The sequence below is a fragment of the Larus michahellis genome, chromosome 6 (genome assembly GCF_964199755.1).
Source record: "Larus michahellis chromosome 6, bLarMic1.1, whole genome shotgun sequence".
NCBI classification, from domain to species: domain Eukaryota; kingdom Metazoa; phylum Chordata; class Aves; order Charadriiformes; family Laridae; genus Larus; species Larus michahellis.
In genome coordinates, this window is record NC_133901.1 from 5,404,307 (window position 1) to 5,429,814 (window position 25,508).

A 25,508-nucleotide genomic window follows, 5' to 3' on the forward strand; every position below is an offset into this window, starting at 1 on the left:
TTAACTACTTCTCCAAATCAGGGGCTGTCTGAAATGCAAGGAAGGACAGAGAATTTAAGTCCATGTATCTTTTTTAAGTCCATCTCCTTTTTAAGTCCATGGAATTTAAGTCCATCTCCTTTCTGAAAAATGCAAGCATACTCTGGACAAAAGCCTCATTGCTTTCTGCTTTGTTTGTTCCTCAGGAAAACTCCACTCTGCAGTACCTTAACCTGATGTTTAATGATATTGGCACAAGTGGAGCAGAGCTGATAGCGAGAGCACTCCATGTGAGTTTTTGTCTGGGAGATTTAGACAATAGCAGCTAGTTTGATAATTTTGCTTTTGATGAACAGTACTAGCTGTCCTGCCAACATCAGAGCTGGCTGAAAGGGCCCTCTGTCTTCAGTCCATTCAACATTTTGCTGTATCACAGGGATTGCTTGTTTTCCCAAGGCAGACTTCAGAAATCAGATTTCACACAAGAGAAAGTTGCATTAACGCTTAATTATCACAACTATCACGGATGGATTTTTCTGTGTGAAAAATGCCATACTATAGGATATATAATGCCATCAGTTTTTTCTTTTTTTTTTTTTAAATTGTATTAACTTTGCCTGTGCCTTGATGTCAATATTTGTCTTGATTCAAGATGTCTGAGACATGTTTTCAAAACTTTGCCTTACAGCAGCAGCATAAAAACATGTTTGTTTTATTTAATGTGGTTTCCCAAGGAAATGAGGCTGGTGTGTAAGATTTGTTATGTTTGTGAAATGAGACTGACGTGGGCTCCCTCTTCCTCCTCCATAGCCTTTCAACTCTGAACTGATTTCAACTCCATTTGACAGGCTTCCAAAACGCTAAGGTTGTCCAGGAGATTGTACAAAACTGGGCTTGCAAGAAACCCCAAAGCTATTTATGCAGCTCCCCCCCCCCAGCAGCGTTTTCTGAGCAGGCGGGTGGCAGGACCTGACCACCAGCCCCTTGGCTACAGGGACTGCCGGGGAGGATCTGGGGGTGAAGGGGGCGTGTTACTGAGGGAAGGAGATGCTGTAGTGAGGTACCGCAGCTGGGGAAGAGGTGCCGGAAAGATATAAAAGCCGTATGAAACCAGGCTTCATTAGTTCTGCTGCTCACAGAACTACTTGTTTTGTAATCTCTTACTTAATCAATCATAATCTCTAGTAATGGATGATTACAGTGGTACTGAGGAATTAAAAATGCAAAAGTACTCTGCATTGCTTTTCAGGCTTTATCAGTTGAATAGATATTTCATATCCACTGAAACTGTGGGGAGGGTGAGGATGCTGATTTTTCTAGTCCTCTGATCAGAACTTTCTATTGCCAGTGAAGCCTCCAGTCCTGCAAAGACTTACACACCGGTTTGGCTCTCCACCAAGTAGTCCTGCCGAAGGCGACCGGCTTCACTGAGCTTTCACTGGCTGCGTGGTTTAAAAGCCTCTGAAAACCAAAGCAAATTACATTCTTGTTTAAAACATACTTACTAGATTTAAATCAGTTTTGATGTAATTTGCATTTCAGCTGTCAATTTAGGCAGAAATATCTGCTTGGATTATTTTCATGACTGTGAAATTTAGGAACTTGTGAGAAACAAAACTTTTCAAATACTTGAGTTTTGCTTCCAGCCTCTCATGCGTTTGATTCCACTGAGGGGAGCTTCAGCCAACTGCTTAGTCAGCGTTATCGCTTAGACAAAATTCTGCTGGAAGGATGTTTTGTCTTTGTGTGACAACCAGCAGGATTCACAGGAAAAAGGACAGTGTTGTTTTTCAGGCCATTTAAAAGGAATTGATTTTTTAAATTATTATTTTGTCTAGAGGAATAAAACCCTTGCATATTTGAGAATGACTGGAAACAAAATAGGAAACAAGGGTGGAATGTTCTTTGCTTCAATGCTACGAATTAATTCAACCTTAGAGAAGCTGGATCTTGGAGACTGTGATATGGTGAGTAACCCAGTAAAATGATCAGCGATGACATAAGTCTTTCAAGGGTATTACAAAGGTCCTGCAGTGCTTAATTAGGGGAAAATGCCATCTGTTGCCATTGATTTTACATTTTGAGTTAGCTTGAGGTAAGACGATATATAATATTACAATGTCTACTTGGAAAGGCATGTTGCGTAAAACGCCTGTGAAGTCATAACTGATGATACATTAGAGCCACTATGTCCCTGGGAATTCATAGAATCATAGAATTCAGGTGATTGGCTTCACATTTTCCAAGGTTTGTTTCTTCTGTTCCTTTTTGTTGTGCTGCCTTAAGTCCTAATTCATGTTGAAGAAAGGACTTCTTATTCCCTGGAGGTTCTTTTCCTTCTGAAGTGTGCAGTGATGTAACACCCAAAAGTCACCCAGTCCCATAACTCTGTTGCTCCTGTCAGAGCTTGATCCATAAAGGACATAGGCACAAGAGTGCTGAATTGAGTAGAAAGGCACCCAATTCGATGTTAGATAACTTGTCGCCTCCTAGAGTTGGGTGCTGAGACTTCTTACAGGGCACAGGGAAAGTCAGGAGGGCAGAAAGCAGGGTGCTTCCCACTCTAGCCAGTAAAAGCCTGTGGCTGGCTTTTAAAAACCTGGGGGGTACAGCAGGAGGTGGCAATTGGAGCTGGGAACCTCCTCCTGGTGCAAGGTCCCAGCACCTGACTGATGGTGTGTCCTTGTGCGATCGCATCAGAGGGGCTGGGAGTTGGAAGTGGTTCTTCTCCCTGCCTGGGACAATTTGTATCTTGCCCTCCAGGAGAATGCCCTAGCCAAGCCAGAAGTGAAACGAAGATGGGCCACTCTCAGCCTTCCTGCTAAGGGTGTTAGCCTTTTCAGGAGATAATGAAGTGTATGAGGTGTACGACTGTAACCTAACAGTTATGACCGTCACCTGGAGGCAGGGAGAGGGCTGGGTCAGATGAAAATTTTCTTATATTTGTTTCCTGGAATTATAGAATTTGCTCTTAAACTAGAAGGGGGAATACTTCTCAGAAACTGCGAAGGATGTTATGAAAACATAAACAAGGAAAATGTAGCCAGTGTGGGATTTATTTGGAAGCTTAATATGTTTATGCTTGGTGTGGAGTTGCTAGAAAACTGATTTAAAATTAAATGGCTTTGGGTGTAGACCAGCCTAATTGGAAAATAACATAAATATAAATTAGTGAGCAAACAAGAAGGAAATAAAAAAAATCTGAAGCGGGCTGTATTCTAGACTCTCACTACTCTGTGTCACATTAATTCACATTTAGTATGAATTTACCCAGCGGATAAATGTTGCCTAAGACTTTTACTGAAGACCTTTAGGGAACATGCACAAGCTGAATTTAATTCATAAACCAGGAAAACCAAAATACATGATCAATTAAACGGACAAGTATCTTTGAGATGCATTATTCTTGGTTTTTATTTTCTGAGTTGCCAAATTTCCTGGTCATTTGTACTTTTTAGTCTAATTCCACTCTATTATTCCGTAGGGAGTTGGCATTGGTATTATCGGAAAATACATTATGTGTCTGTAAGCACTTGCCTGCTGCACTTGTGTCTCTCCAGAGTACATGGAGGCAGGAATAATAGTATTTCCAATCTGAGCCCATTTGATGTTTTTGATTTTCTGACAATCAATGCTAAGAAGTCATGCTAATTTGGTAGCTTGATCTATACATCGGACAGGTTTCTCTAAAGAGTTTATTTACTTTCATTTCCAGGGTACGCAGTGTCTAATAGCTATCGCAACAGCCCTGACTCAGAACAAATCAGTCAAAGCAATAAACCTAAATCGTCCTCTACTGTACAGTCAAGAGGTATGGAAGTAGACTGTGGGGTCAGCTCTGTCAAAGAGAGAAGCACAAGTAAAGTCAGTACTGATGTATTTATGGTCAGCTGAACTACGCGGCTCTCTGGGTTTCCTTGCAAAGCGAAGTAAATGGTTGCAGAAATATTCTTTTTCTGTGCCAAGTTTTGTGCAGTCACAGGCGGTCCTGTTTAAGTAGAAGGTTCATTTTTTAAAAATTTCTTTCTTGGTACATGTGCATTTGTTAAATAATGGGCTAATGGAGAGGGGTTGGTATTGGAGAACCAAGTATTCCTTCTGCTGTTACGGTGTGGAGAGTTTCCTGCATTATTCAGCAAACTGAGGGAGAAATGCTGTTTAGCAGGAAATGAGGGGAAGAACAAAAGCCTGCTGTTTGTCTGCGCAGTGCGATACCTGGGCAGTTGCCAGAGCTGCAGCCTAAAGCAGAAAGGCGCATTTCAACAATATGCCATATTCACTGGCCCGTGTGGGTCTGTTGTTTCACACAATGAACCTCATCAGTGTAAAACCTATGATGCGTTTGTTACCCCAAACAAAGACACCAACCCTCCAAAACAATCCAGCACTGCAAAGAGAATCTGCAAGGCAGGGTTTGCTGGGGGCAGCTCCACTGGATGCCCGCAGGCGCTCAGAGCTGCTGCGGGGCTTTGGCTTGCGGGCATGTGGCTTCTGTGCCTGGCTGGTCCTGCTGAAGCCTTGGCTATAGAGTTGGTTGCGGTGGTGGTTTCACCAGACTGGCAGCAGTTGTCAGATGTCTGCGATAGGCATTTTCCTGATGGCAAGATAATGAAATTAAACTGTCGTGAAGGCCAGATCTTCCTAATTTCCCAAAGGTAAATTTAACAGTTTAAACCGATTTTAGTTGTTTCTTTTCTACCAAGACAGGGCTTCATCTGCCTACACACAGTTTTAGAAGTGAATTTAAACTACTGATATTGAAAATATAGGCCACTAAGGGGCTGGTCAGTATCTGTGTGAGACTCTATTTGCCATTTTTCCACTTTCAATTCTATCATTTTCTGAGCCCTCTGGGTTGTTGCATTATTTTTGACTCACAGCATTCACCCAGGTTTTTTCTTAACTAAACATGACAACTTCAAAATGAACTTACTTTGTCTTACAGTGACAGGACATATTTTTTCCCATAGCAATCCTGTTTCTTTTTATGAAATAACAGATTAGGGTCACGACAAAATACTTTTGATGTTAGTGAAGACTGACTCAAACATTCAGTTTTTAAGAGCAATGACGGGGAGGAAAACTGATTAGACATGATTCAAACAGTGATGCTTCTGATATTTGCAGGGATGTATATAGTACTGTAAATCTGCAAATATCTTTCTGGTACTTTTTTTTTTTTTTAAAATTTCAGCATTATCATAATATATTGATTCCTGGTTATTTTTAATACAAATCTCAAATATACAAAACAGAACACTACTGATGACCAAACCTTGCTGTTAAGTTGTGCATCTCCCTTTTACTGAAACGAGACGGTATCTTATCCTAAAGTACAGCTTGATCAAACTGAGTGTATGTTTTTAGGAAGAGACCACAGTTCATGTAGCTCTGATGTTGAAAAATAACTCTTCTCTTGTGGAACTACACTTGTGCAAGCATGAAATGAAAAACTTTGGTGTAGAGCAACTGTGTGAGGCATTGTATGAAAACTCCAGCCTGAGATACCTCGATCTTAGCTGGTAAGAGTTATGACGCGACAGAGCCCTGACTAACATTAAACACTCATTTTCTTAGCACCCTTTTAAAAAAAATGTGTGCATCTCTCTTTCAGTAATAAAATAACCTGTGATGGTGTAAAATTTTTGGTAGAACTACTAAAGCGGAACCAGACCCTGGAAATCCTAGATCTTCGTGCAAACCGAATAGAAGATGATGGAGCCATCTACCTGAGTGAAACCTTGGCTTTGAACAACAGGACTCTTCAGGCGTTAGTATTTACACTTCTCCTCCAGAGACTTGCAGGTGTAATGACTCAGAGTACCAGAAACTCAGACTTTGAGTTACTTTGGTAACTGAATGAAGTCCCCTGTAGCTTCACGTGAGCTAAAGGAGTAAAACACGAGGCCAAGACGTGCCATTCAGTCCCATGTGCTAACACCTCGCATTCACCTTCCCACACTGCCAGGCCTACACATAACTCATTTTATCCCCTTTTCCTTGTACTTTCTTTTTTTTTCATCTTGTATTCATTTTTGTGCGGCCTGACATATGCTTGTTATTCTATTTAGGGTTTTTTTGGGGTTGATGCTTAGATCAGTTTTGTAGTGGTTCATCTTACATGTGATTCACAGCTTTTACAGTCATTCTAAGGAGGGTGTGTGTAGGAGAAGGCAATTAGATCTTGTTAGTTCTTTCTGCATCTTTAAAGCGTAGGTCCCCGTGGCGCACAAACGAAAACAAACCAAGAGCTGTACGTATTGAGAATTTTAAGATACTCAGACCCCATGCAAGGATAAGGCACTATATTTGTTGATTCTGATCTTCAATACTTAAGAAAATCCTCTGTTTGCTTCCGGGTGAACCCAAAAGAGCCGTAATCTCTCCATCAGGGTGTATTTTGCAGCTGGCATTAAACCCTGTGCCGGCAGGATGTAAAAGCTTATCAAAGGTGTTACCTGAAGCCATTAGTTTTAAGTAGCAGACTGAGGAGGTGGCGGCTGCTAGGTGCCTCTGAAAGCCTTCCAGGTTCACTAATATAAAAATAACTGCCACTCCACAAAGATCAAAGCTTAGCCTGGATAAATGCCAAGGCTTGGGCTTCAAAGCAGACGAGAGATGAGGCCTGGCCACCACGCAGCCAAGTCACTGACACTGAAGAACTAAGCAGTGAACAATCTGGCTGCAAGAGGCATGGAAACGCCTTGAGAAATGCAACAAGTCCACAGTCCGAACCGCCTTTAGCTACCTGAAAAATATTTTATAGTAGGACTGGACTTGACACAAATAAAAAAAATTATCTTACTAATAACAAATATAAAATGTCAATCTACATACAATATATGATATATAGTAATATATAATGACAAAGTATAAAATAAGTCCCTTCGTGTTAATAAATCTTAGTTTAAACTCTTAGTTTTAACTAAGAGATGGGAATTCGGTGGTTTGGCACACATTTGCCTAACTATTTTCTCTGTTTAGGTTGTCAGTGGTAAGCAACAACATAAGTGGCAAAGGACTTGTAGCTCTTTCGGATGCGATGAAAACAAACATGGAACTTTCCTATATTTACATTTGGGGGAACAAATTTGATGAAGCCACCTGTATGGTAAGTGTTTGCTCCTGAACTCTTCCAAGAGGGTTGGGTTCTGCTTGTTTGTTCTGGTTTTAGAATTGTGATTACTATGGCAATTCGTGAACAAGATACCTGATTTACTCTGGTTTGGGGTTTTTTTTAAATAATTATAATACGGTGGTGCTGTAATGAGACTCACTGGACATCAGCATACTGAAATGATCAAGTACTTGCTTATTGTGTGTTATCTTCTAGAGCCTTCACTGCAGTCAAAGTGAAATACGACATGTCACGTTCTTGTTCTTATTCATTTCAGGCATTTTCAGAATTAATTCAAACGGGCCGCTTGAAACCTAATTGTACGGATGTGGAACCGTATGAAGTAGATGGGCACGTTCACCTGGCAGAGCTCTCCCATGGCCTTAAGAAGCATTACTACTGGACACCAAGTTGTGGGGAGGTGACAAACAAAGACGCCAATGCCAGTCTGGCAATTGCAGCGGTTTCAGAACACTTGTGAGTGAGGTGGCAGCTTGATGCGCTCCATATGCTTGAAGTTTGCCTATCTTGTTTCTGTAAAATAGATTATATCAGTATCCAACTCGCTGCACGTTGTTTTCTTCAGAGTCTTTAATCTAGAAGGAATCTAAAAACACTTGAAGTGGAATTAGAGATAAAATATTGGACCAGTGACCTTAAAATTTGTTGCTAAAAATGCCCAAGCTATTAAAAGCCTATTAATGCAGAAATGCATTAGTTTTGCTGGAGTCGTTTCTATTGCACACTATCATCTCCTTTGCCTTACCACAATTAGATGCAGTTCCAGGGTTCCCAGGTGATAGATGAATTTAGTATAATAAGCTAAGAGGAAAACATTTTCACCATGGCAGAGCGCACTAAGGGTGACACTGGGTATTCTTAGCAGTAACAGGGAGCAGAACAGCCACTGACCAGAGGTGCGTGAAGAGCAGAGACTGCAGCAGTGCAGAGGCATGAACTAACTCCTGGCAGCTGAACTACTCCACTCTAGTAGGAGACCTCCTCAGATCAGGGTTTTTATTTGGTGTTTGTTATTTTAAAAAGATGAGGGACTGGTTCAGAGCAGCAGCAGAGCCTATGGATGGAGTGTCGGGACCACAGGGTTCCTCTACCATGTGGCAGCCGCAGAGGAAGAGCTTTTCTCTGCCCTTCCTGGGCTGTGGTGTCTGCAGTCAGGTTTCCATGTGGCACGGAGAGCCCACAGGTAATGTCGCTGTGTCTCTGCAGGCTGGAGTACAGACAGGTACATCAAACCGACAACTTACACCCCGGACTGCCCCTGGGCAGCAGCTTTGCTTGACTGCAAAGCAGATATGCTGTACAAGGCTCCCGTTGAAGGTAAGAGAGGTTTGGGTAAACCCATTTGTTGCTACTGTGCTCTATATACTCTCTCCTTTGACTTAGTAATGGCATGCTTTTGATCTTTATCCAAGAGTGATTTTTTTTTATTTATTTAATCAAGTTAAATGAACTGAAGCATTAAACCGCTATAATGCTGGAACTTTAAAGCTAGTGAACCTAGTTTACTGGTATATAAATGGTATTTTGACTCACTTGCAACATGTACTTCTTTCTTGCACTACAAATGAAACACATCAAACTTGGTTTCATTACTTCTTCCTGTCTCTTGGAACTGTTTAAAAAGGTTTGTATCATTATAGCCACGTGGCAACTCCTACATGTGAATAAGACAACATACGCATATAATGGTAGTTAGAAATCGTTTAATGGTTTGGATACAGACTTCTTAGAAGTTTGGGAATCACTCAGCTTGTTTCCTTTGTACACCCACTCTCCTTGTACCTGTAGCAGTGACTGGCTTGATGCTCCTAAACAGAAAAAGTCACCAAATAGGACAGCAGAGGTTTGCTCAAAGGCTTTCACTAGTGCAGTCTTCTGCATGTCTAAATGTGTCTATTAAAAGTTAGTATAGAATAAGTAACAGAATAATCCCTGAATGTATGTGCACGCAGGCAAAAGAGCTATAAGAATGAAGTGTGAGGGGGTAAAAGACAGGAAAGTAATTTCAACGATAGTACTTAAGCAGCAGCAATGTAACTGCTGATGTTCTGATTCTGTATTATGACGGTGGTAGTGTATGGACAGGGAGGGGGATGGATACGCTGCACCAAGCTGAAATCACCAAAGTGGTGCTGATAGCTGTTGTCAGCGTTAGGTTTTTCTTTCTCCCTGTCCCCCCACTGGCCTCAAACACGAATTAGTCAGGCTCTGTTGGCCCAAAAAGCACTTGGTATCATAAGATGACTTAAGAGGTGAGCCCCCAGAGCAGGTGTGTTTGTTCTGCTACACACAAGTTGACGTGGAGGTCTCTCTCTGCCCCCTCAAACTTCTTGCCTGCTAGAGACAGTGTTTAAGATCTGATCAAGTTTTCTTCACCCTCCAGACCAGGAGTTCCACCATGTTCTCTTCACGGAACAGCTTAACAAATGTGACAGCCAAATGGTGAGGGCAGAGCAGGAGACCAGAAGTGAGTTATCTCTGTGGCCTGCACAGGGACATCTTAACCTGTAGCCGTCTTGTTTAGCACAAAGTCCATAGGTCGCACTGAGAAAATCCTGTTCCAGAGAGCTTATGTTTTAACTGTTGTTACACAGAAACATTGTTGCCACGATAACAAAAGTTGAGGATACAAAAAATGTGATTGTTTGAGAATGAATCTGCATGCTCTGAAAATTCATAAATTTTTTAAAATGAGATAGGCCTGTATTATCAAAGTTGGTATTTTTCTGAGTGTTGCTGCTCTGGAGCTTTGCAGGTTATACTCCGATAGTCTAGAGAGAGCGCTCTGTTTTGAGACACCGATGGTAGCATTTCTTGCCAGAAAGACCACTATAAGATTTAGATCGAGCTATATTTTTTCCATATATCTTTATTTCTGTATATGAAGTTCAAGGCTAATTTCATTGTCCAAATTAAGTCTTAATTGACTTCTATGAATGACATTCGTTAATCTGCTGTGGTAACAGGGAACCACATCTACCAAGTCAGTCCCAACTCTACTATTTTGCTAGTGTATGTTTTTGAAATATTTTTACTCTCTCTGAACCCTTATTTAACAGCAAGATGCTTAGCCCAAAAGAGCACTCTGCATTATTGACAACATCCATAAAAATAGCTCATGCGTTGTAGCTTATTTTGATATTCCTTTGTAAGAAAGGGATGCAGAGTAATTCTAACTGAATTAGGTATAAAGAGCTTCCCGCAAACTAATAATTTATGCAGAAACCTGTATTGTTTAAAGAGGCCAGTGCCAGAGAAATTTATTGCTTGCCTTTCTCTGAAAACCAAACCTTTAAATTCTTACAAGGTCTATCTTGTGTTCTTTGGAATGAGAGAACTTACATAGGCTAGAAGTTTTTGCCATAGTCTTCTGAGTAAGTTATTCTAGTAGCAAACACAAGCATAATCCTGCTCTGTAAACCATTGTTTCAGCTTTCAGAATTCACAGCGCCTTGCTGAAAGGCAGCATTTTTGCCCCAGTTTAAAGGAAAATGAGTGATCCAGCAGGCCAGTGGTAAAACGCAGGTCCCCTAAGTCCTACTCTCTGCTCTAGCCACAATACCACCTCCTGTAAAATTAAAACAATCTAGTAAAAATAAGTTAAGATACAAATTCTGATAAAGAAATTCTCTGAATGTCTACTTTAGCACAAAAAGTACATCTTCAAAGTACTCTGTAAAAAAACCCCCAAAACAAACAAGTACAAAAAAAATTAACCTAAGAGTCATTATACTAGATTGCATTTAGAATAAAGTTTAATTTAATTCAGTTTGAACAGACCCAAAATATTTTCTGTGAGAAAAGTCAAGTGTGTTTACTGCCAAGAAGAAAACGTAGTAATCCTTGCTGTGTTACTACGCGGCGCGAAGGGCTACCGTGCGTCCTCCTGACGGGGTGCTGTGATGGTGGTAACGTTAGACTGCTTCCCTCCTCCTTTTGTTGCTAACCCTTGCAGTCAGAAACAGGAGACACAAGGTGAGGGGAAAATTACAAACCAAGTTTATTAAAGTCTAACATAAAACACTTCAGGCTAAATATGTACAACTCCCTCCCCTCCCAGGGGATTATAAAATTGAGAGTTGAGCTATATACAAATAACAGAGGAAAAACTGTATATACATGAAAGATATTTTAAAAATAATTTAACCAAAAAAATCAATTATTAGTCCTTATCTGACCTTAATTCTGCAAGGCTTACCGATAGCCTCTCCAAGATCACAGCCCTGAAATCCTTAACATGGGACTTGTCCATCCTTGAGCTTTTTTTGTAACACACGCTTTCAGAATGCTTTGTGCCCACATTTAGGCACACATTTGGAAGAAAGTGTCATACAAGGAGCTATTCTCACGTAAGTATTTCCAAATAGCCAATTGAGAAGTTGCTGGATGCGGAACAACCTACTCACGCAAAACTTGCACCGACTTCAGTGCGAAATTGACTGAAACGGTACTGAAACAACGCTGTGAGAAATCATCTTGTTTTCTCTAAATTACTGTTAATGGAATTATTAAAATTTTACCTTTCGTTTTGCAAGTAGATCTCAAGACAGAGATGTCTGCCTAAACAGATTGCATGCTTTCCCACATTAATCCCTTACAGAAATTATCAATACTGTTATAAACCTTTAACCTCCAAAATGAACTCAGAATCCTTAAACCTAGGAATTAGATGTCCAGCTGATTTCCATGCATCTATTGACAAAAGGTACAGTACAGACCTGCTTCTTCAGGTCCTACAGCACCCAGCCTGAAAACACCTACAGGTTTTTTTTTTTATATATATATATATATATATATATTTAAAATCTATATTCTAGTAAATGAATACAGTTCATAGAGATCATACCTCAGCAGCTGAGATATCTTCACGAAAGATGAGGATAAAAATCAAGACTCTCAGATGGGGACTCAAGAGTGCAGGTCACTAAATTATTGCTTCAAGACAAAACTATAAGTCTGTGTATTCTATTAAGAAAGGTTAAAATTGTTGTCTTGTAAAAAATAATGATTATCTTCTTGTCTATAAAGAAAACTAAATGACTAATAAAGCAAGTGTTATCGTTATAAGTATCTAAACAAATCCTGTATAAATCTAAGCACTGTATTTTTTAAAAAAGTCTGAAATCTAAGAATACAGTAATAAGCTATAATTTTAGAAATACAAAAACAGTCCAAACAAACATTGTTATGGAATGCATTTTCTATGTAGGAATGTGATTTTTTAAAAATTTCTTTGTTTTTTCCAGAGCTAGTTCTCTCTTGTGGACATTTATCCTGGATATGTTAATCTTCAGCTACTTTTCCTCAGCTAACAGCAGCGTATCATTAGTTTTTCTTCCAAAGCTGTTTAAATAAGAAATTTATCAATTCTACGGTATTGTTCTTTTTCAGTACTCATGACTAAGCCTATGTCTATCCCAAGATTTCTGCTCTATTTGCAGAAAGAGAAAGTGAAGAACCTTAGGACACGTGACACACAGTTTGCTTTTTTTACATGGAGTCAAGATCCCGATATTTGTTGTTCTTCAGTCTTCAAGGGCAAGGCTAAGGAATCCTTCAGGTGCTACATGAACAACAGAAGCTAAAAAAGAAAACAGGGGACAACAGGGGGAAATGCCAAACAAACAGCAAAAAAAACAACCAGAGAACTTCATCCATTGCCCTTTGCCAGCGTTATGAAGGACATCAGCTGTAGTTACGGTACAGATAAGCAAAGCAAATAAAAGTCGGGGGGGGTGTGGCAATAATCAGCTTTGCTGGACAGCGTTAGAGATGCCTGCATTGAGAACACTCCCTGTGAACACAGCTGTACTCCTTGCTCTCCGTGGTAGACTTCATCAGCAAATTGGCCATATATTAAAGCATAAAATATACGATCAAGAAGCAGAGTTTTAAACACGCCACATACTAAGATGATCAACACAAAGAAGCGAAAGGTCTATTACCTTACAAATACAAACATGTAGGAAGAGGGGAAAAAAATTAAATAATTCTATAGTCACGCTCAGGAGTCAAGGGACCATTCGCAGAATATTTAAATGAAATCCTCCAAGAAATGTTTCACAAGTCTGTTTAATTAAGGTGCAGATTAGTTATTACTCCGTGTAGAACAGAATCAGTTAAGAGGTATCTCCTATGCTCTTCTATTTATCAGTGTCTGGACACAAGGCATCAGTGGAAATAAAATGCTAGCACCAAGTAAATAACCAACAAATAATATCTTTAAATAAATTGTTGGTACAGTATTATGACCGTTTCCTTACTATTTGATGATTACTTAAATAATGCTTACATTATGTTAATGGCACAAACTGGCAAAACGGAGTATGAAAGTACTCCTCTTGTCAACTGGTCTTTAACTAATGACCCTACCAACACACTAAAATTGTTGCTTTTGAAAAATTTACATTGCTAGTAATAAAACATACCTTTACATGAGTCTTGCTAGATACCAGTTTTGTGCAGCTACTGTGGACGAGTGACACGAGAGGTAAAGCAATACATAAATACTTCAATTAAAACAAAGCAGTCAAACTCTAACAAAACCTTGCCTGGAAGAGTATCAATCTGCTCTGTTGTATTCTTCTTTAACGCCCCCTCATGTAGCGCTCACTTATTATTTTCACAGTGAAGGGCAGGATTTATTTCCTCTTTTGTACCTACTGACTAGCAGAAGCAGCAGCACTACTGTAAAAAAAGGATTATGACGCTATGATTCATTGCCTCACAATTAATGCATCTTTTCGTCTCACCTACAACATAAGTGTTCCAGCTCTCCTTTTGAGCAAATGTTGCTGTTTGTGCCAAAACCAGGGCATTTTAGGGATGTGAAAAATAAATTTGGGACAAGATACAACAATGCTGGATTCACTTAAAAAAAAAAAAAAAAAAAAAAAAACAACCAGAAAGTGACTTGTTGGAAAGAATACCCGGTAGTATCTATGCCATTCGAACCCTCTGACTTACCACACTACAGAAAAAAAACATAGGATTGTTTTTGTCAGGAAATTACACACAAAACTTTGTGGCCAGACCTCAACTGAAGACGGCTACTTCTGGCAGACAGCAATTCTTTGCGAGCACCTCAGCAGAGTGCTGGCCTGCCTTCCATCATGTACCATTATACCACCTCGGAATGCAGGAGTACAAGCTTCTTAGTACATTCAAATTATGATTTTCCCCTTACACCTCTGGGTTAATGTTCTTAAACTATCAAATATGGCTTAACACATCTGCTCTCAAATGACATTGTGACACACCGGATCAGCAGGAACATGGCAGGAGATGTCCAAAATACATTAACATATTTAGCAGAGAATTCTTAAGGCAGGTGTTGCTGGAAAGGAATCGTCTCCTGGTAATCAGCGTTAGTTGCAAATAGAAATTTGATTGTAGATGAGCACAATTCAACAAAAACCGAAAGACAGCACTGCACAACGGGAATGCCTTACACGCGTCTTTACACAGAGGAAAAAAAAAGAACAAGTCCAATTCAAGAAGTGTGACTGCTCACTTGATTATGTTCATCTTACCAAAGGTATGCAAGGTCGCTGCCAAATTACCTCGACGGCTCTGTACTGCACTGTCAGTATAACTGCTGCAAGAAAATAAACTGAGGTTCTGAATATCCAGTCACAGCAGATCTTAGCAATGTTTCTGATGAAGGAGACTGACTACCCGTCACGGGAAGCAGCATCTGATGGTCTTCAGTCCCAATGGGAAGAGGAAGTGCTAAAGACATCTCAGAGGGTTTCACATCTATGGACTCCGATAAAGGACTTTTCTGACTCTGAATGGATTCTTGCTCATTGAAAGAATTATCAAGTGCATTAGAATCAGGGGGAGTTTCAGATCCTACCGAAAAATAAAAAAAGAAAGAAATGTTCAAAAGCCGCTGCGCAAATTCTGCAAATTCCCTTTCAATTGACTGTGAAAAAAAACACTTGGTTTGTCAAAACCTGCCTGGGCAGGTGGGCTATCAGTGGCTGCAATGTGCCACAAAGCCCGAATGAGCTGTAAACACGATGTAAGCATTGAGAATCACATCCTCTCCTGCTTGTAGCATCACAACTAGACAGATGAGGGATTCCAACTCAGTCGCTACTTGGCACGGTACAGAAGATAACAAATCCTTAACATCACAGTGAACAAAGGAGCCTTGGAGAAAATGTAATTACGAAGGTTTCCGTGAGATTTTCCGCCCCAGAAAATCTAAGAACCACAGCCACATCCAAGCGTACAACATACCATGTATCCGTAAACTTCTTTGGAAGAAAACAGTTGTTAACTCCATTCCAGCCAGACCCATTATGGTTTTTATCCAGCACTTGAGAATTTTCTATTCTTAACTGAAGTCACTGCTAACGGATTCCTCATTGCCTTCCTGTTTGAATGCAGTCCGCCACTGCTCTTGGGCTGCTTTCTGATTAAGCCACATCGGATATCTGACCCTTCCTCTACCAAAGCGTGTTCTGGGGCCTGGTACTTCAGTGGTGAAGCACTCCTGTCTGCGGCGCTCCTGTCTCTCACCTTCTCATTCCTCTCCCAGCTCACACCCTTGGGCTCTGCCAGGCCCTCTCCACGCTCGCTGCTGCTCTCACCTCACCTTTGCTTCCACTGGGGTTCCCCTTCCTAAATGGGGCTTCTCAAGCTTTTGACATTCAAAGCTGCATCTGCGTACGACCCATTTTCTCATCCTCTCCCTCGCCTGCTCCATCTGTCCCAATCCAGACGTACACAGACAACTATTACTCCCTTTTCCATATGACAGAAGCAAGGGAATTATGGTTAATACACTTAAGGACGGATGGATAACGAGGTCTATGGAGCCAGTGTTTAAAGACGCTGGCTATCTGAGTATCTCTGTGCTTGGTACCACAGGCAAGTAATACACGTCAAATTTCTTCCTAGTCAAAATCTGGTATCTAGAATAGGAATTGAATGTATTTGAAAAGTCCTTCAAGAGCAGTAATCGCAGCTGGGAACATTTTGCCAGCTGTCTGATCTTGTGTGTTCGCTAATCCAGCTCAGACTTGGATTAACACAGACTGCACATATAAGCAAATCTTTCACTGTTGCATTAAAAATATTCGTGCCTTCAAGGTGTAAAGTAATTCTTGTAACCAGTATGCCTTGTTCACCTCAGTTACTACCCTCAGAAAGACGTACTCCTTTGACATATTCAGAAGAGGAAAAAAATTCCCTACAATTCAGACTATGCCTTCAGGTGGGAAGCTCTCACAAGTTACTTGGACAAGAAAATAAATACTCACATACAGAAATTCTTGTCAGCAGCAACCTATTTCTATGTTGCTCAACGTGTGTTCGTTATAGCAATGCAAATGCTTGAAAATTTGTCTTGAATCTACTTTAAAGCACGTACTTTATGCTTTAAAAGTTTTGGGTACCTCTAGAGCAGATGCTTTTGGCTCTAAAGACAGCTACTCTACAAAAATCTTTTATTTTCTAATTATAGGCCTGGATGAGCAAAAAAAAAAAAAATGTTATTCAGTACTGAAGAACAAAACAGTTGATGTAGTTTCTTAAACTTTCTTTGCACAAGGAACTCACCTGTGTGAACCTTCGTTTTGTGCTTCTTAAGATTTTTTATATCTGTATAAGAATTTCCACACATTTCACAGATAAACGGTCTTTCACCTGAAAAAAAAATGGTCTGGCACTTAGAACAATCTTGAAAATGAAAGAAAACATAGTTAAAGGTTAGGATACGGGATTTCAATGTTATATTTTTAAAATACAGCTTTGTAACTCTATTATTTTGTCTGCGTGTCTGTATTCAGAATAGAATTGTTTCCAGAATAATAGATTAAAACTAAGGAAAAAACCCCAAGCATTAGTAGTAAAGCCATTATCATACATCAACACCTACGCAGCTACACAGATATTAGTCTGAAAAAGGCAATTAAGAAAAATTTCACAAATATTTTCTTTAAATTATGTTGACAGAGAGATACATAAATTAAGAAACTCTGCAAGTTTCAAGTACACCACAATATGGTGTCTTTTAAAGGCAAATGGGTAAAGGCAGAATATTATTTATAGCGCAGGAAGCAGCCTGTCTGGAAACTGACCTGTATGGGACCGAAAATGTTTGTTGAGCTCTCCAGAGGAAATAAAACTCTTTTCACAAATGCCACAGATATATGGCTTCTCTCCTAAAGGAAACACAAGGAGTTTGTTATTTCAGTATATAAACCAGAATACACATATAGAACAAATCAAAATGAAACAGAGGTAACGTCCAATGGGAGAAAGAGCTCCCTAAACTGGAGTCAAAGGGAAAGAACAGGAGAACGGAGCCGGATGACAACTCCAGCGGTAACTCCCAAGCTACAGATTTCCTACTCATCACCTATTTCCAACCCCTCTGCAGGCAGCCGGTCCTCCCTCCCCAGGCCTCTTCTGCTCCCGCAGTGCTCCGTCTCCCCATACCTGTATGTTTTCGGGAATGGGTGATGAGAGAACTTGAGACAGCAAAAGCTTTTCCACAACTGTCACACACGTAAGGTTTCTCCCCTGTGTGCCGACGCACGTGGTAGGTGAGTGTGCTGGCCTGGGCAAAGCGCTGACCGCACCGATCACACACGTAGGGCTTCTCGCCACTGTGCTTCCTGCGAACGAACACAGACATCAGTGATCTCCTGGCAGAAAGGGAAGCAACACCCACTATTAAGCAACTTTCCTCAATTAGTACTTTATCCCCAAAGTTCCTTGTGCTAATGCTCTGTGAACTAAAAAAAAAAAAAAAGTAACACGCGTGAGTTTGGTTTTGAGTTAGCAGTTTCTCACGGAGTGAAATTCATTGGCTGTAGATTCTAGGAATCAGCACATCCGTGATTTCAATGGCAGCTGAACTGAACTACAGGCCCTGCACGTGTAACATGCACCAGGAGAACTCAGCACGTTTTGCATCATTGTGTACTGAAGAGATAAAATGATGATTCCTAACAAGGGAACATAATTCCTGCTCTTGCCAAAAAATGCAAACAGACATGAACAGCGAGAACTGTTCTGTTTCACTTCCCATCAAGGGACTCTCTCTTCTGTGGTGCTACAAGCAGTTTAAAACAAAGCAAAACAAAACAAAAAGACCCGCATCATTGCCATAAGGATACCTGTGCGTAGGCTGTAACATGCATAAATCACAGATCATGTAGTAGATGTAATTATTCTGTAGTATGTAGTAGTACGTAGATGTAATTATTCTGTTACGCAGAGTGAGAGAAGACCCACAAGAAAAGGAGTAGAAATGACCAAATTACGTGAGTGTGTAACTCTTGCTCATAATGGAGCAATTTATTCTGTTTAAATAAACACATGGGTAAGCATTTGCAGGATCTCACTTTTGCCTACCTGGCGTGAATCTTCAGATTGCTTGAAGTTGCGAACTGCAGATTGCAGACATCGCACTTGTACGGTTTCTCTTCTCCGTGATGCATCCGACTGTGGAACACTAACTGGCACTTCTGAGCAAAGCCTTTGTCGCACAGTTCACATTTGTATGGCTTCTCCCCTAGCGAAAAAATAAAACCCTTGTGCTCTCTGTGTTTACATAAGAAAGCTTTTCAATCCACTACCTGACCAAAGCTCAGTTATCTGTTCTAATACTTCTTACAAATAACATCTTGGAACATCCCATCATCAGTCCACTGAAGCGTAACGTGCCAGGAATACAGCACATAACAGACTATTTTTGAACACATTATCTTTTGGGAAAAAAAAAGTAATAATATTTTAACAATGCCATTTTCCCCACATTATTTTTAAGAATGCTACTACTACATTTTCAGACTTTTTGCTGGTTATGTCTATTCATGATTCTGAATATTCAAGATGAACAATCCATAAATCATCTGCTTTTTCTTGCCTGTCAAACAGCAACAGGTCTGCCATGTGCAGTCTAGTGCTCACTAATTTCTCATTAGCGTCTGCTGTAGAATGCTACAGCTGCTTCTCTGACTATTCGTGTTCTCTTAGTGGTCAATACGTATAGTCTCACGTAATGGATCGTGCAACTCTGCAGTCTTAGCTGACAATATAAAAGAGCCTATCTCTGCATTTCTGCGGCAGTGCACAATCAAATGAAGAACGCAATAATTCTTAAGTATATTGTGTACATGCAAACTTCAAAAATAAAAGCATTAGACCTCTCACCTGCCACCTAGGAACCACCACTGTGAAATTCCCTACCTACTCATGCAAAAATTCCCAGCACAATATCCTCAAAGGCAGAAAGTACAGCTGACATTCCTACCAGCAAACTGTCCCTGAATATGGCTCACAAGCTCCTTCTTACACATTGAATCTTTGGTTAGTCACTGGCTGACGATATTTGAAATCCTCTCCCTTGGTTACTGAAAGAGCAAGGCGTTCTCCTGCTCCTGCACCTTAACACCTCCTGCTTCACCTCTTCACAGCTTACTGGAAAGAGCTCCACTGCTGGCCTCTACTCAGAGTTTTCCAAAGGGGAAAAAGAGCAAAAATAAACTTTTTTTTTTTTTTATCTGATTCACTGTTACTTCAGAATTCTGAATGCCAACCACAAAAGGAAGAAAACTATGTAAACCAGGTCCCTCTGCTGCTCACTGGGCTAAGTACAGCAGCAAAGGCAATAGCAGAAGAACAGCTCTGCCACATCAGCCTGAAGAACAAACTAACCCGGCATCAAGTCTTTCATCTCTAGGGAAGAACATACGCAAAGACAAACAAGCACAGTACTTCTCCCGTACATCTTCCCAGGCTCCAGCAATTTGCTGTTCATAATCTTTTTAAGTCAGGCATGTTGTCTTAACGTTTAAGTGATCACAATTGATTTCTCTTTGATGCTTTGTTCAGTAGCTTTTGATACCACACAAACTCCTGCTAATGTTATTGAATGCAGAGATGACAACGCCATCACGCATTTCAGCTGCGCATTTTACTAAATAAAATCCCAAACGCTATAGTAATTCAATGACCTCCCTTACATTTTTTGAAGGCCCTGTGGGAGAAGTTACCTACTTGTCACAAGATTGCATTTTTTCCCACTTCTGTTATCAAACATACATTAGGATTTGAAGTTTAAAAAAAAGCAACAGAAATTCTGGTATCAAGTACTGTGAGTTTTTCATGCTCTACTGGCAATAGTTTTTGGCACTCCATCACTCTACAGAATTAAAGGGTAGCCAGCTCTTCTGAATCTTTCCAGAAATCGAGATGCTCAGACTAATAAAGTCCTCTCTACCTATTTAAAGTAGAAACTACGATTTTGTACTGAAAAATGCCGAAACATTTCATGCTACCAGGATATAGGTACTATCCCTGTATGCATACCAGCAGCAGACAAAATTTCTAGAGGAAGAAGTCAGAATGCAAAGACCTTCGTAGTCCCGTATTCACAGGCTGTGACGACAGGTCTCCACAGTCCACGAGACAAGGCCAGCAGCTTACCTGTGTGAGTTCTTACATGGGTTTTCAGCTGATTGCACTGGGTAAATGCCTTCCCACAGAGCTGACACACGTACGGTTTCACTCCTTTGTGTATTCTCATGTGTCGACGGAGGCTACTGGCTTCTGAAAAGACTTTTCCACACGTGTTGCACACCGGCTTAGCTTTAGAGTACTTCTGGTCAAGCTCTTCCCCTGAACTCTCCAGCTGGTAAGCGTTCTTTTCACTGGCTATGTTGGACATACAGTGCTCCTTCAGCGCGCAGCTTTGCTGAGGCTTTCCCCGTTTCTGTTTTGCTGCAATAGTCTGGACTAGGATATCCTGCGCTGCCAATGTTTCACTTTCCACCACAGATGCCAGCTGCAGCTCAGAGTTATCACTGCCTCGGGCAGCCTGCTCCGTGATCTGGGTGGCCAGCTTATTTGCATCCAAAAACATTTCAATGGATGTGTTCTCAGTCACATCGTTCTGATATTGTACAGATTTATTCTGTGTGCTTTTGGGGGAGCTAAAATTCTTCTTTCGCTTTTTGGTTTGAGGAGATTTCTTTTCTAAAGCTGTTTTCTTTGCCTGTGGTTGAACCAACTCTGCAGAAGCAGCGTCTGCTTTCTCCCGATTATTGTAATCTCGGAGAGTCAGAAGGCAAGTCTGCTGATTCACTTCAACGTTTCCAGTGATGCTAGATGTCTCTGTAGAAGAGGGATTGGCAATAAAAGCAAAGTCTTCCATCTTGATTTTGCATTTAGTGACCACTTCTTCTACTTTGAGATAGTCGGCAGCCTGGTGAATTTCTTTAACATTCCAGCTGCAAGAAAACAAGAATTGGGTGACAATATCCTGGACAAAGCCAACATTTCTTCTGTACCAACTGGATCAAGTACAGACAGCACACTTACAGAAAAGTTAAGCTGTCAGAAAATGTAACTTTGAGAACACATACAGCAAGATCTAATCTCTTCGTGCTGTAGTGCCACAAGACACTAGTATGACGACTGCTCCCGAACTGATGGCCTGTGCCTAGTGGGGTCTGCAAATGCACAAAACTGAGAATTTTATTTTCAGTTACGTGCCTTTTGTAGAATTTTTAAGTTCAAAGTCCAATCGTAAGTTGGTGAGGCTAGACATGGGGCTGTTGGTCCAAAAGGCTCAGAAATCACAGCACAAAGGAATAAAACAGGAGAATAAAATGCATAAATTGCCATTCTATAATTCTGCCAAAAGTCTGAAGTCATTCACAAGCAGCGCATTCACCTCAGCACTTGTGCGAGGCAGGTATTAATCTTGTTTTATAAAACATTTTGCAAACAGTCCTAATTCTGTATCAGCTGCACACAGACAACATTAAGACGAAGGAAGTCCTGATTTAAATTACTACGCTCTATTTTTCAGTTCCTGCAACACAAGTCTTCATAGTTTAGAAAAAATAACCTGGAAAAGTGGCAACACGTACCACCAATGAATTTATGGATTTACAGCACTTTAAAGAGAGATTAATGGTAAACAACCATTTGTCATTCTAACAATCTATTACACGGTAAGTAACGAGCCACATTTACCCTCTGTACATGAATACAACTGTTTTAATATCCTGTATTACACTAGCACTGAGTTCAAAGCACATTCTCCTGGTGTCACTCACGCAACCCCCACTGCAGAAGACAGCAGAATTTGCAGACAGTTGCAGCAGACACCTAAAAGGGCACAGCACAAGATGACGTGGGCAGACCTGCAGGTGTCATCTTTAGTCAAATAGTTCTCCCTGGGTAAGAACCGTACTCTCACTTTCCTCTTCCTTCAGAGATCTCAACCGCTCAGAATGAATCCAGACACCCTCCTGCTGCGGTCCCAGACAGACATCGAGAATGCTGCACGCTTCTGCTCACACGTAATTTGCAAAGCATCAGTCGCTAACTTCACCACTTGGCTGTGCACACTGCTCTATTACTGTTAAAGCTTGTAGCTAATTAAAAAAGCAACAACGAACATCCTGCATCTGTGTACTTAAATTATCAGGTATGAGTTTTCAGGCATCAATAGCAACAAAGCTTTTTTGAAATGCATTTGACAGCACACATGGAGAAAGGAGTTGAAATTCTGGGCTACATACTTTTAAGTAGTCACAATTCCCTCGCGACATATAATGTCTTTCTTTCCCTGAGAGAGAAGCACTACAAAGAATCCTCACTTTACGTGACATAACACAATGTGCACAAAATCAATGCAGTAAGAGGGGAAACACTTTTTCTGTGACTCATTTTGGGCACTGTTATACAAGATTTTAAGTAACAAATCATGCAAATTCTAACAAAAGTAACTTTTTAAAATCATGCCTATCATCATCCATTCCTCCAACTTCAGTCTCTACTGCGTACAAAGTTTCGGTGTTCTCTGCAAAAATAGACTTCTACAGGCCAGCTTCAGAAAGAATACACTTATCCTTCCCTCTCCTGGCGATTACACAAGATCGTTAATCCCTTCCAATCCAGACAAAAAATTTAGGAAGTGAAACTATCAATCAGTGAAATATCACACAACATACCTTTGGTGTGGCACTCACATACCACGTGGTATTTTAAAATACACAAACACATGATCTTCAACTTGTTTATATGTACCACACCTGCTATTATTTGTCCTCCAGAACTTATTACGAAGAACAAAAAACCCAGTACTGCCTTAACACAAAGTGTATTTCCCTATTCTCTTTCCCCCTTTAATAGCGTATGTTACCTGTCGAGGTTTAAGTTTCCTGTATAAATAAATTCCAGGAGTTTTTGGAATCCATCAGCTTTCACTTGGGTCTGATCCAGAACAACATTATTGTCAGACGCATCTCTGTAAAATGCACCGAAGTACTCGCTGAAAGAGGCAAGCACGTTCCTGTGTGCTTTGAACTGGAATTCACCAATAACGACGGTGCAGTCACAAAGAAAGCCGGCTTCTCGCTGCTTGTTCAGTCTCTCTAAAAGGTGCTCACAGTGATGGGAATACTGCATTTTGATAACGAGCTGCAGCCTCTTTGTTCTGATCTGGGAAAGCAAAAAAAAAAAAAAATTGATTTACGTGCAAGATTTAACTTTGTTTTCTCCCCCTAACAGAGTAAGTTAATTATTACAAGACCCTCGGTGTTCTAATCCTGCGGGGTAGTTTGTGCAGCAGCGCTTTTGTAGGAGGTACAGTGAGATGGGTGGATCCTTCTTAACGTGGGGAGCTGCTAATTTTAGAGGCAAAGCAAGGGGGAGAGAGCAGAGGCGTGGGTACTCCCCCACCCAGATGAGAGGATTAGCTCGCCTAAGCTGGTGAGCTGCCCTGTCAAAACCGGGGTCCCAGGAGCACGTTCCTCCACCCCAGGCTGGGACCGAACGGGGCTCCGACGGCGGGGGCGGACGCTGCCGGGGACACGGCCCCGCTCCCCGCCGCTGGGACCGGGGCACGGGCAGACTCCGGGGGGAACCGAGCGGTCACCGGGGCGGCGGAGGAAGGGCCGCCGGGGCTCCAGGCGAGCAGACGGCGTGCTGGCGGGACAAGGCAGCCACGGCCGCCCCCGGATCGGGCTCGCCGCGGGACGAGACGGGGCCCACAGCGCCGTAACCCGCCGCGGCCCTCACCCGGGACCGACCCCGCCACCCCCGTGCCCAGGTCCCGCCCGCCTCGGTCTGCGGCCGCCCCCGTGTCCGGCGGCAGAGCGGCGGCGGCGCCTCACGCACCTGCGGAGGGGAAGGGAAGGGGCGCCCTCGCCTCAGGCCGCCATGTTCTGATGACGCCCCAAGGGCGGCTTCCGGGGACGGGCTTCCGGTGTCCCGCTCCTGAGGGCGGCTCGGGGCTACGGGGCAGCGGTGGCACGGCGGGAAACGGGGACGGGTCCACGACCCTTCCCGCTGATGGGAACGGGCAGGGCTGGGCGGTGAATGGCTTCCCGGGAGGGTCGGGGAGGTGCGGACTGCATCTCCCATGATGCAGCGCGCCGCGGCAGCGCCCGCCGTTAGCGTGGCGAGGAGCGGTGCTTGCTGGGAGACGTAGTCGCGGCGGACGGTGAGGGGGACCGGAGGGGTGTAACACGGGGGACAGGCCGGGATGATCTAACGCAGCTCCCGCAGCGTCGACCTTTGCTCTGCACCCCGGCTAGATAAAGCACCGTCAGGGAAATAAAAAAAAAAAAGCCAGGCCGGCAGCTGTTTCCGCCCGGTTTCGAACCGGGGACCTTTCGCGTGTTAGGCGAACGTGATAACCACTACACTACGGAAACGCGGCGTGCTGGGTCTTTCACGGCGGCGTTGCTAATGGCGGGCCGCCTCAGCCGTGCCTCACACCACTGCCAGGGCGCCGGGTCACCCGAGGACCTGCACAAGCGCAGAGAAAGGAGAAAGATTCCAAGATTCCAACAAAAGGAGCCGGCGAGCCCCGGGAAATGGGAGGAGCAGGGAGCGACCGAGATCTTTGCTCGGCGGCAGCAGCAAACGCGGGTGGGATGAGCAGGACAAACCGGCCAGGATTGCCAAGGAGAGGTGTAAAGCACTGCAGGAACAAAACGGGGCAGTTTCAGCGTGTGTTTTGTCAAAAATCAGAATAAGGCAGCCCCAGCCAACGAGGGGAAAGGGAGTCGTTTGGGTAATAAAGCAGCAGCGAGAGCGCAGAGTGCGTTACCTCAGGCTGCGTCTCCTCCGCAGGCCTCTGGCTACAGATGGAGCTTGGAACGAGAGGAAATGACTAATCCTCCTGGATTTTCTGGTACAGCAGGCACTGAAATGCCTGATCTTGGAAGGAGCTATAGCTTTATAACTTAGCTTTGCCATCCTTTGCAAAGGGAAACAGAAGCCAAACCCCAGCCAGTCGGGGGGGGGGAGTAAGAAAAGCCAAGAGAAATGAAATAGGAAAGGCTCCAGAAGAAAGCAGTGACAGGGAAGGGAAAGGGGAAACAGAAGAAAGTTGAAAGCCAGCAGTGAC

The 25,508-nt window shown here is 42.2% G+C and overlaps 2 protein-coding genes and 1 non-coding gene across 10 annotated transcripts in view; 1 reads left to right on the forward strand and 2 right to left on the reverse strand.

The window, feature by feature from the left end:
* LRRC34 (leucine rich repeat containing 34) overlaps window positions 1-13,554 on the forward strand; it is a 17,099-nt gene extending 3,545 nt beyond the window's left edge. For 3 of the 7 annotated variants that reach the window (XM_074590980.1, XM_074590981.1, XM_074590982.1), the window contains exons 5-11: window positions 186-269; window positions 1,818-1,946; window positions 3,695-3,790; window positions 5,347-5,501; window positions 5,594-5,749; window positions 6,964-7,090; window positions 7,374-7,809. In XM_074590980.1, the coding sequence (XP_074447081.1) occupies window positions 186-269; window positions 1,818-1,946; window positions 3,695-3,790; window positions 5,347-5,501; window positions 5,594-5,749; window positions 6,964-7,090; window positions 7,374-7,577 (951 nt within the window). In that variant the 3' untranslated portion in view covers window positions 7,578-7,809. Of the gene's footprint in view, window positions 1-185; window positions 270-1,817; window positions 1,947-3,694; window positions 3,791-5,346; window positions 5,502-5,593; window positions 5,750-6,963; window positions 7,091-7,373; window positions 7,810-8,323; window positions 8,435-12,558 lie in introns of those variants that run through there. The other 4 variants (XM_074590977.1, XM_074590976.1, XM_074590975.1 and 1 more) reach the window with 3 other exon arrangements.
* MYNN (myoneurin) lies at window positions 8,722-24,827 on the reverse strand. Of its 2 annotated transcripts, XR_012587517.1 has the most exons (9): window positions 24,272-24,827; window positions 23,295-23,593; window positions 20,567-21,369; window positions 18,491-18,650; window positions 17,570-17,748; window positions 17,209-17,292; window positions 16,688-16,774; window positions 14,650-14,971; window positions 8,722-11,065 (listed from the first exon to the last, which is right to left on the reverse strand). XR_012587517.1 is itself a non-coding variant. In XM_074590972.1 (8 exons), the coding sequence occupies exons 1-8, from the start codon at window positions 24,515-24,517 to the stop codon at window positions 14,703-14,705; spliced, it is 2,127 nt and encodes a 708-aa protein (XP_074447073.1). In that variant the 5' UTR covers window positions 24,518-24,827; the 3' UTR covers window positions 11,094-14,702. The 2 variants fall into 2 exon arrangements, 1 of the variants encoding a protein (XP_074447073.1); XM_074590972.1 differs by lacking the exon at window positions 8,722-11,065 and having other exon boundaries at window positions 11,094-14,971.
* On the reverse strand, window positions 24,738-24,810 carry TRNAV-AAC (transfer RNA valine (anticodon AAC)). The gene has a single exon. It is a non-coding gene; the product is annotated as a tRNA-Val (tRNA).
* Window positions 24,828-25,508: the final 681 nt, after the last annotated feature.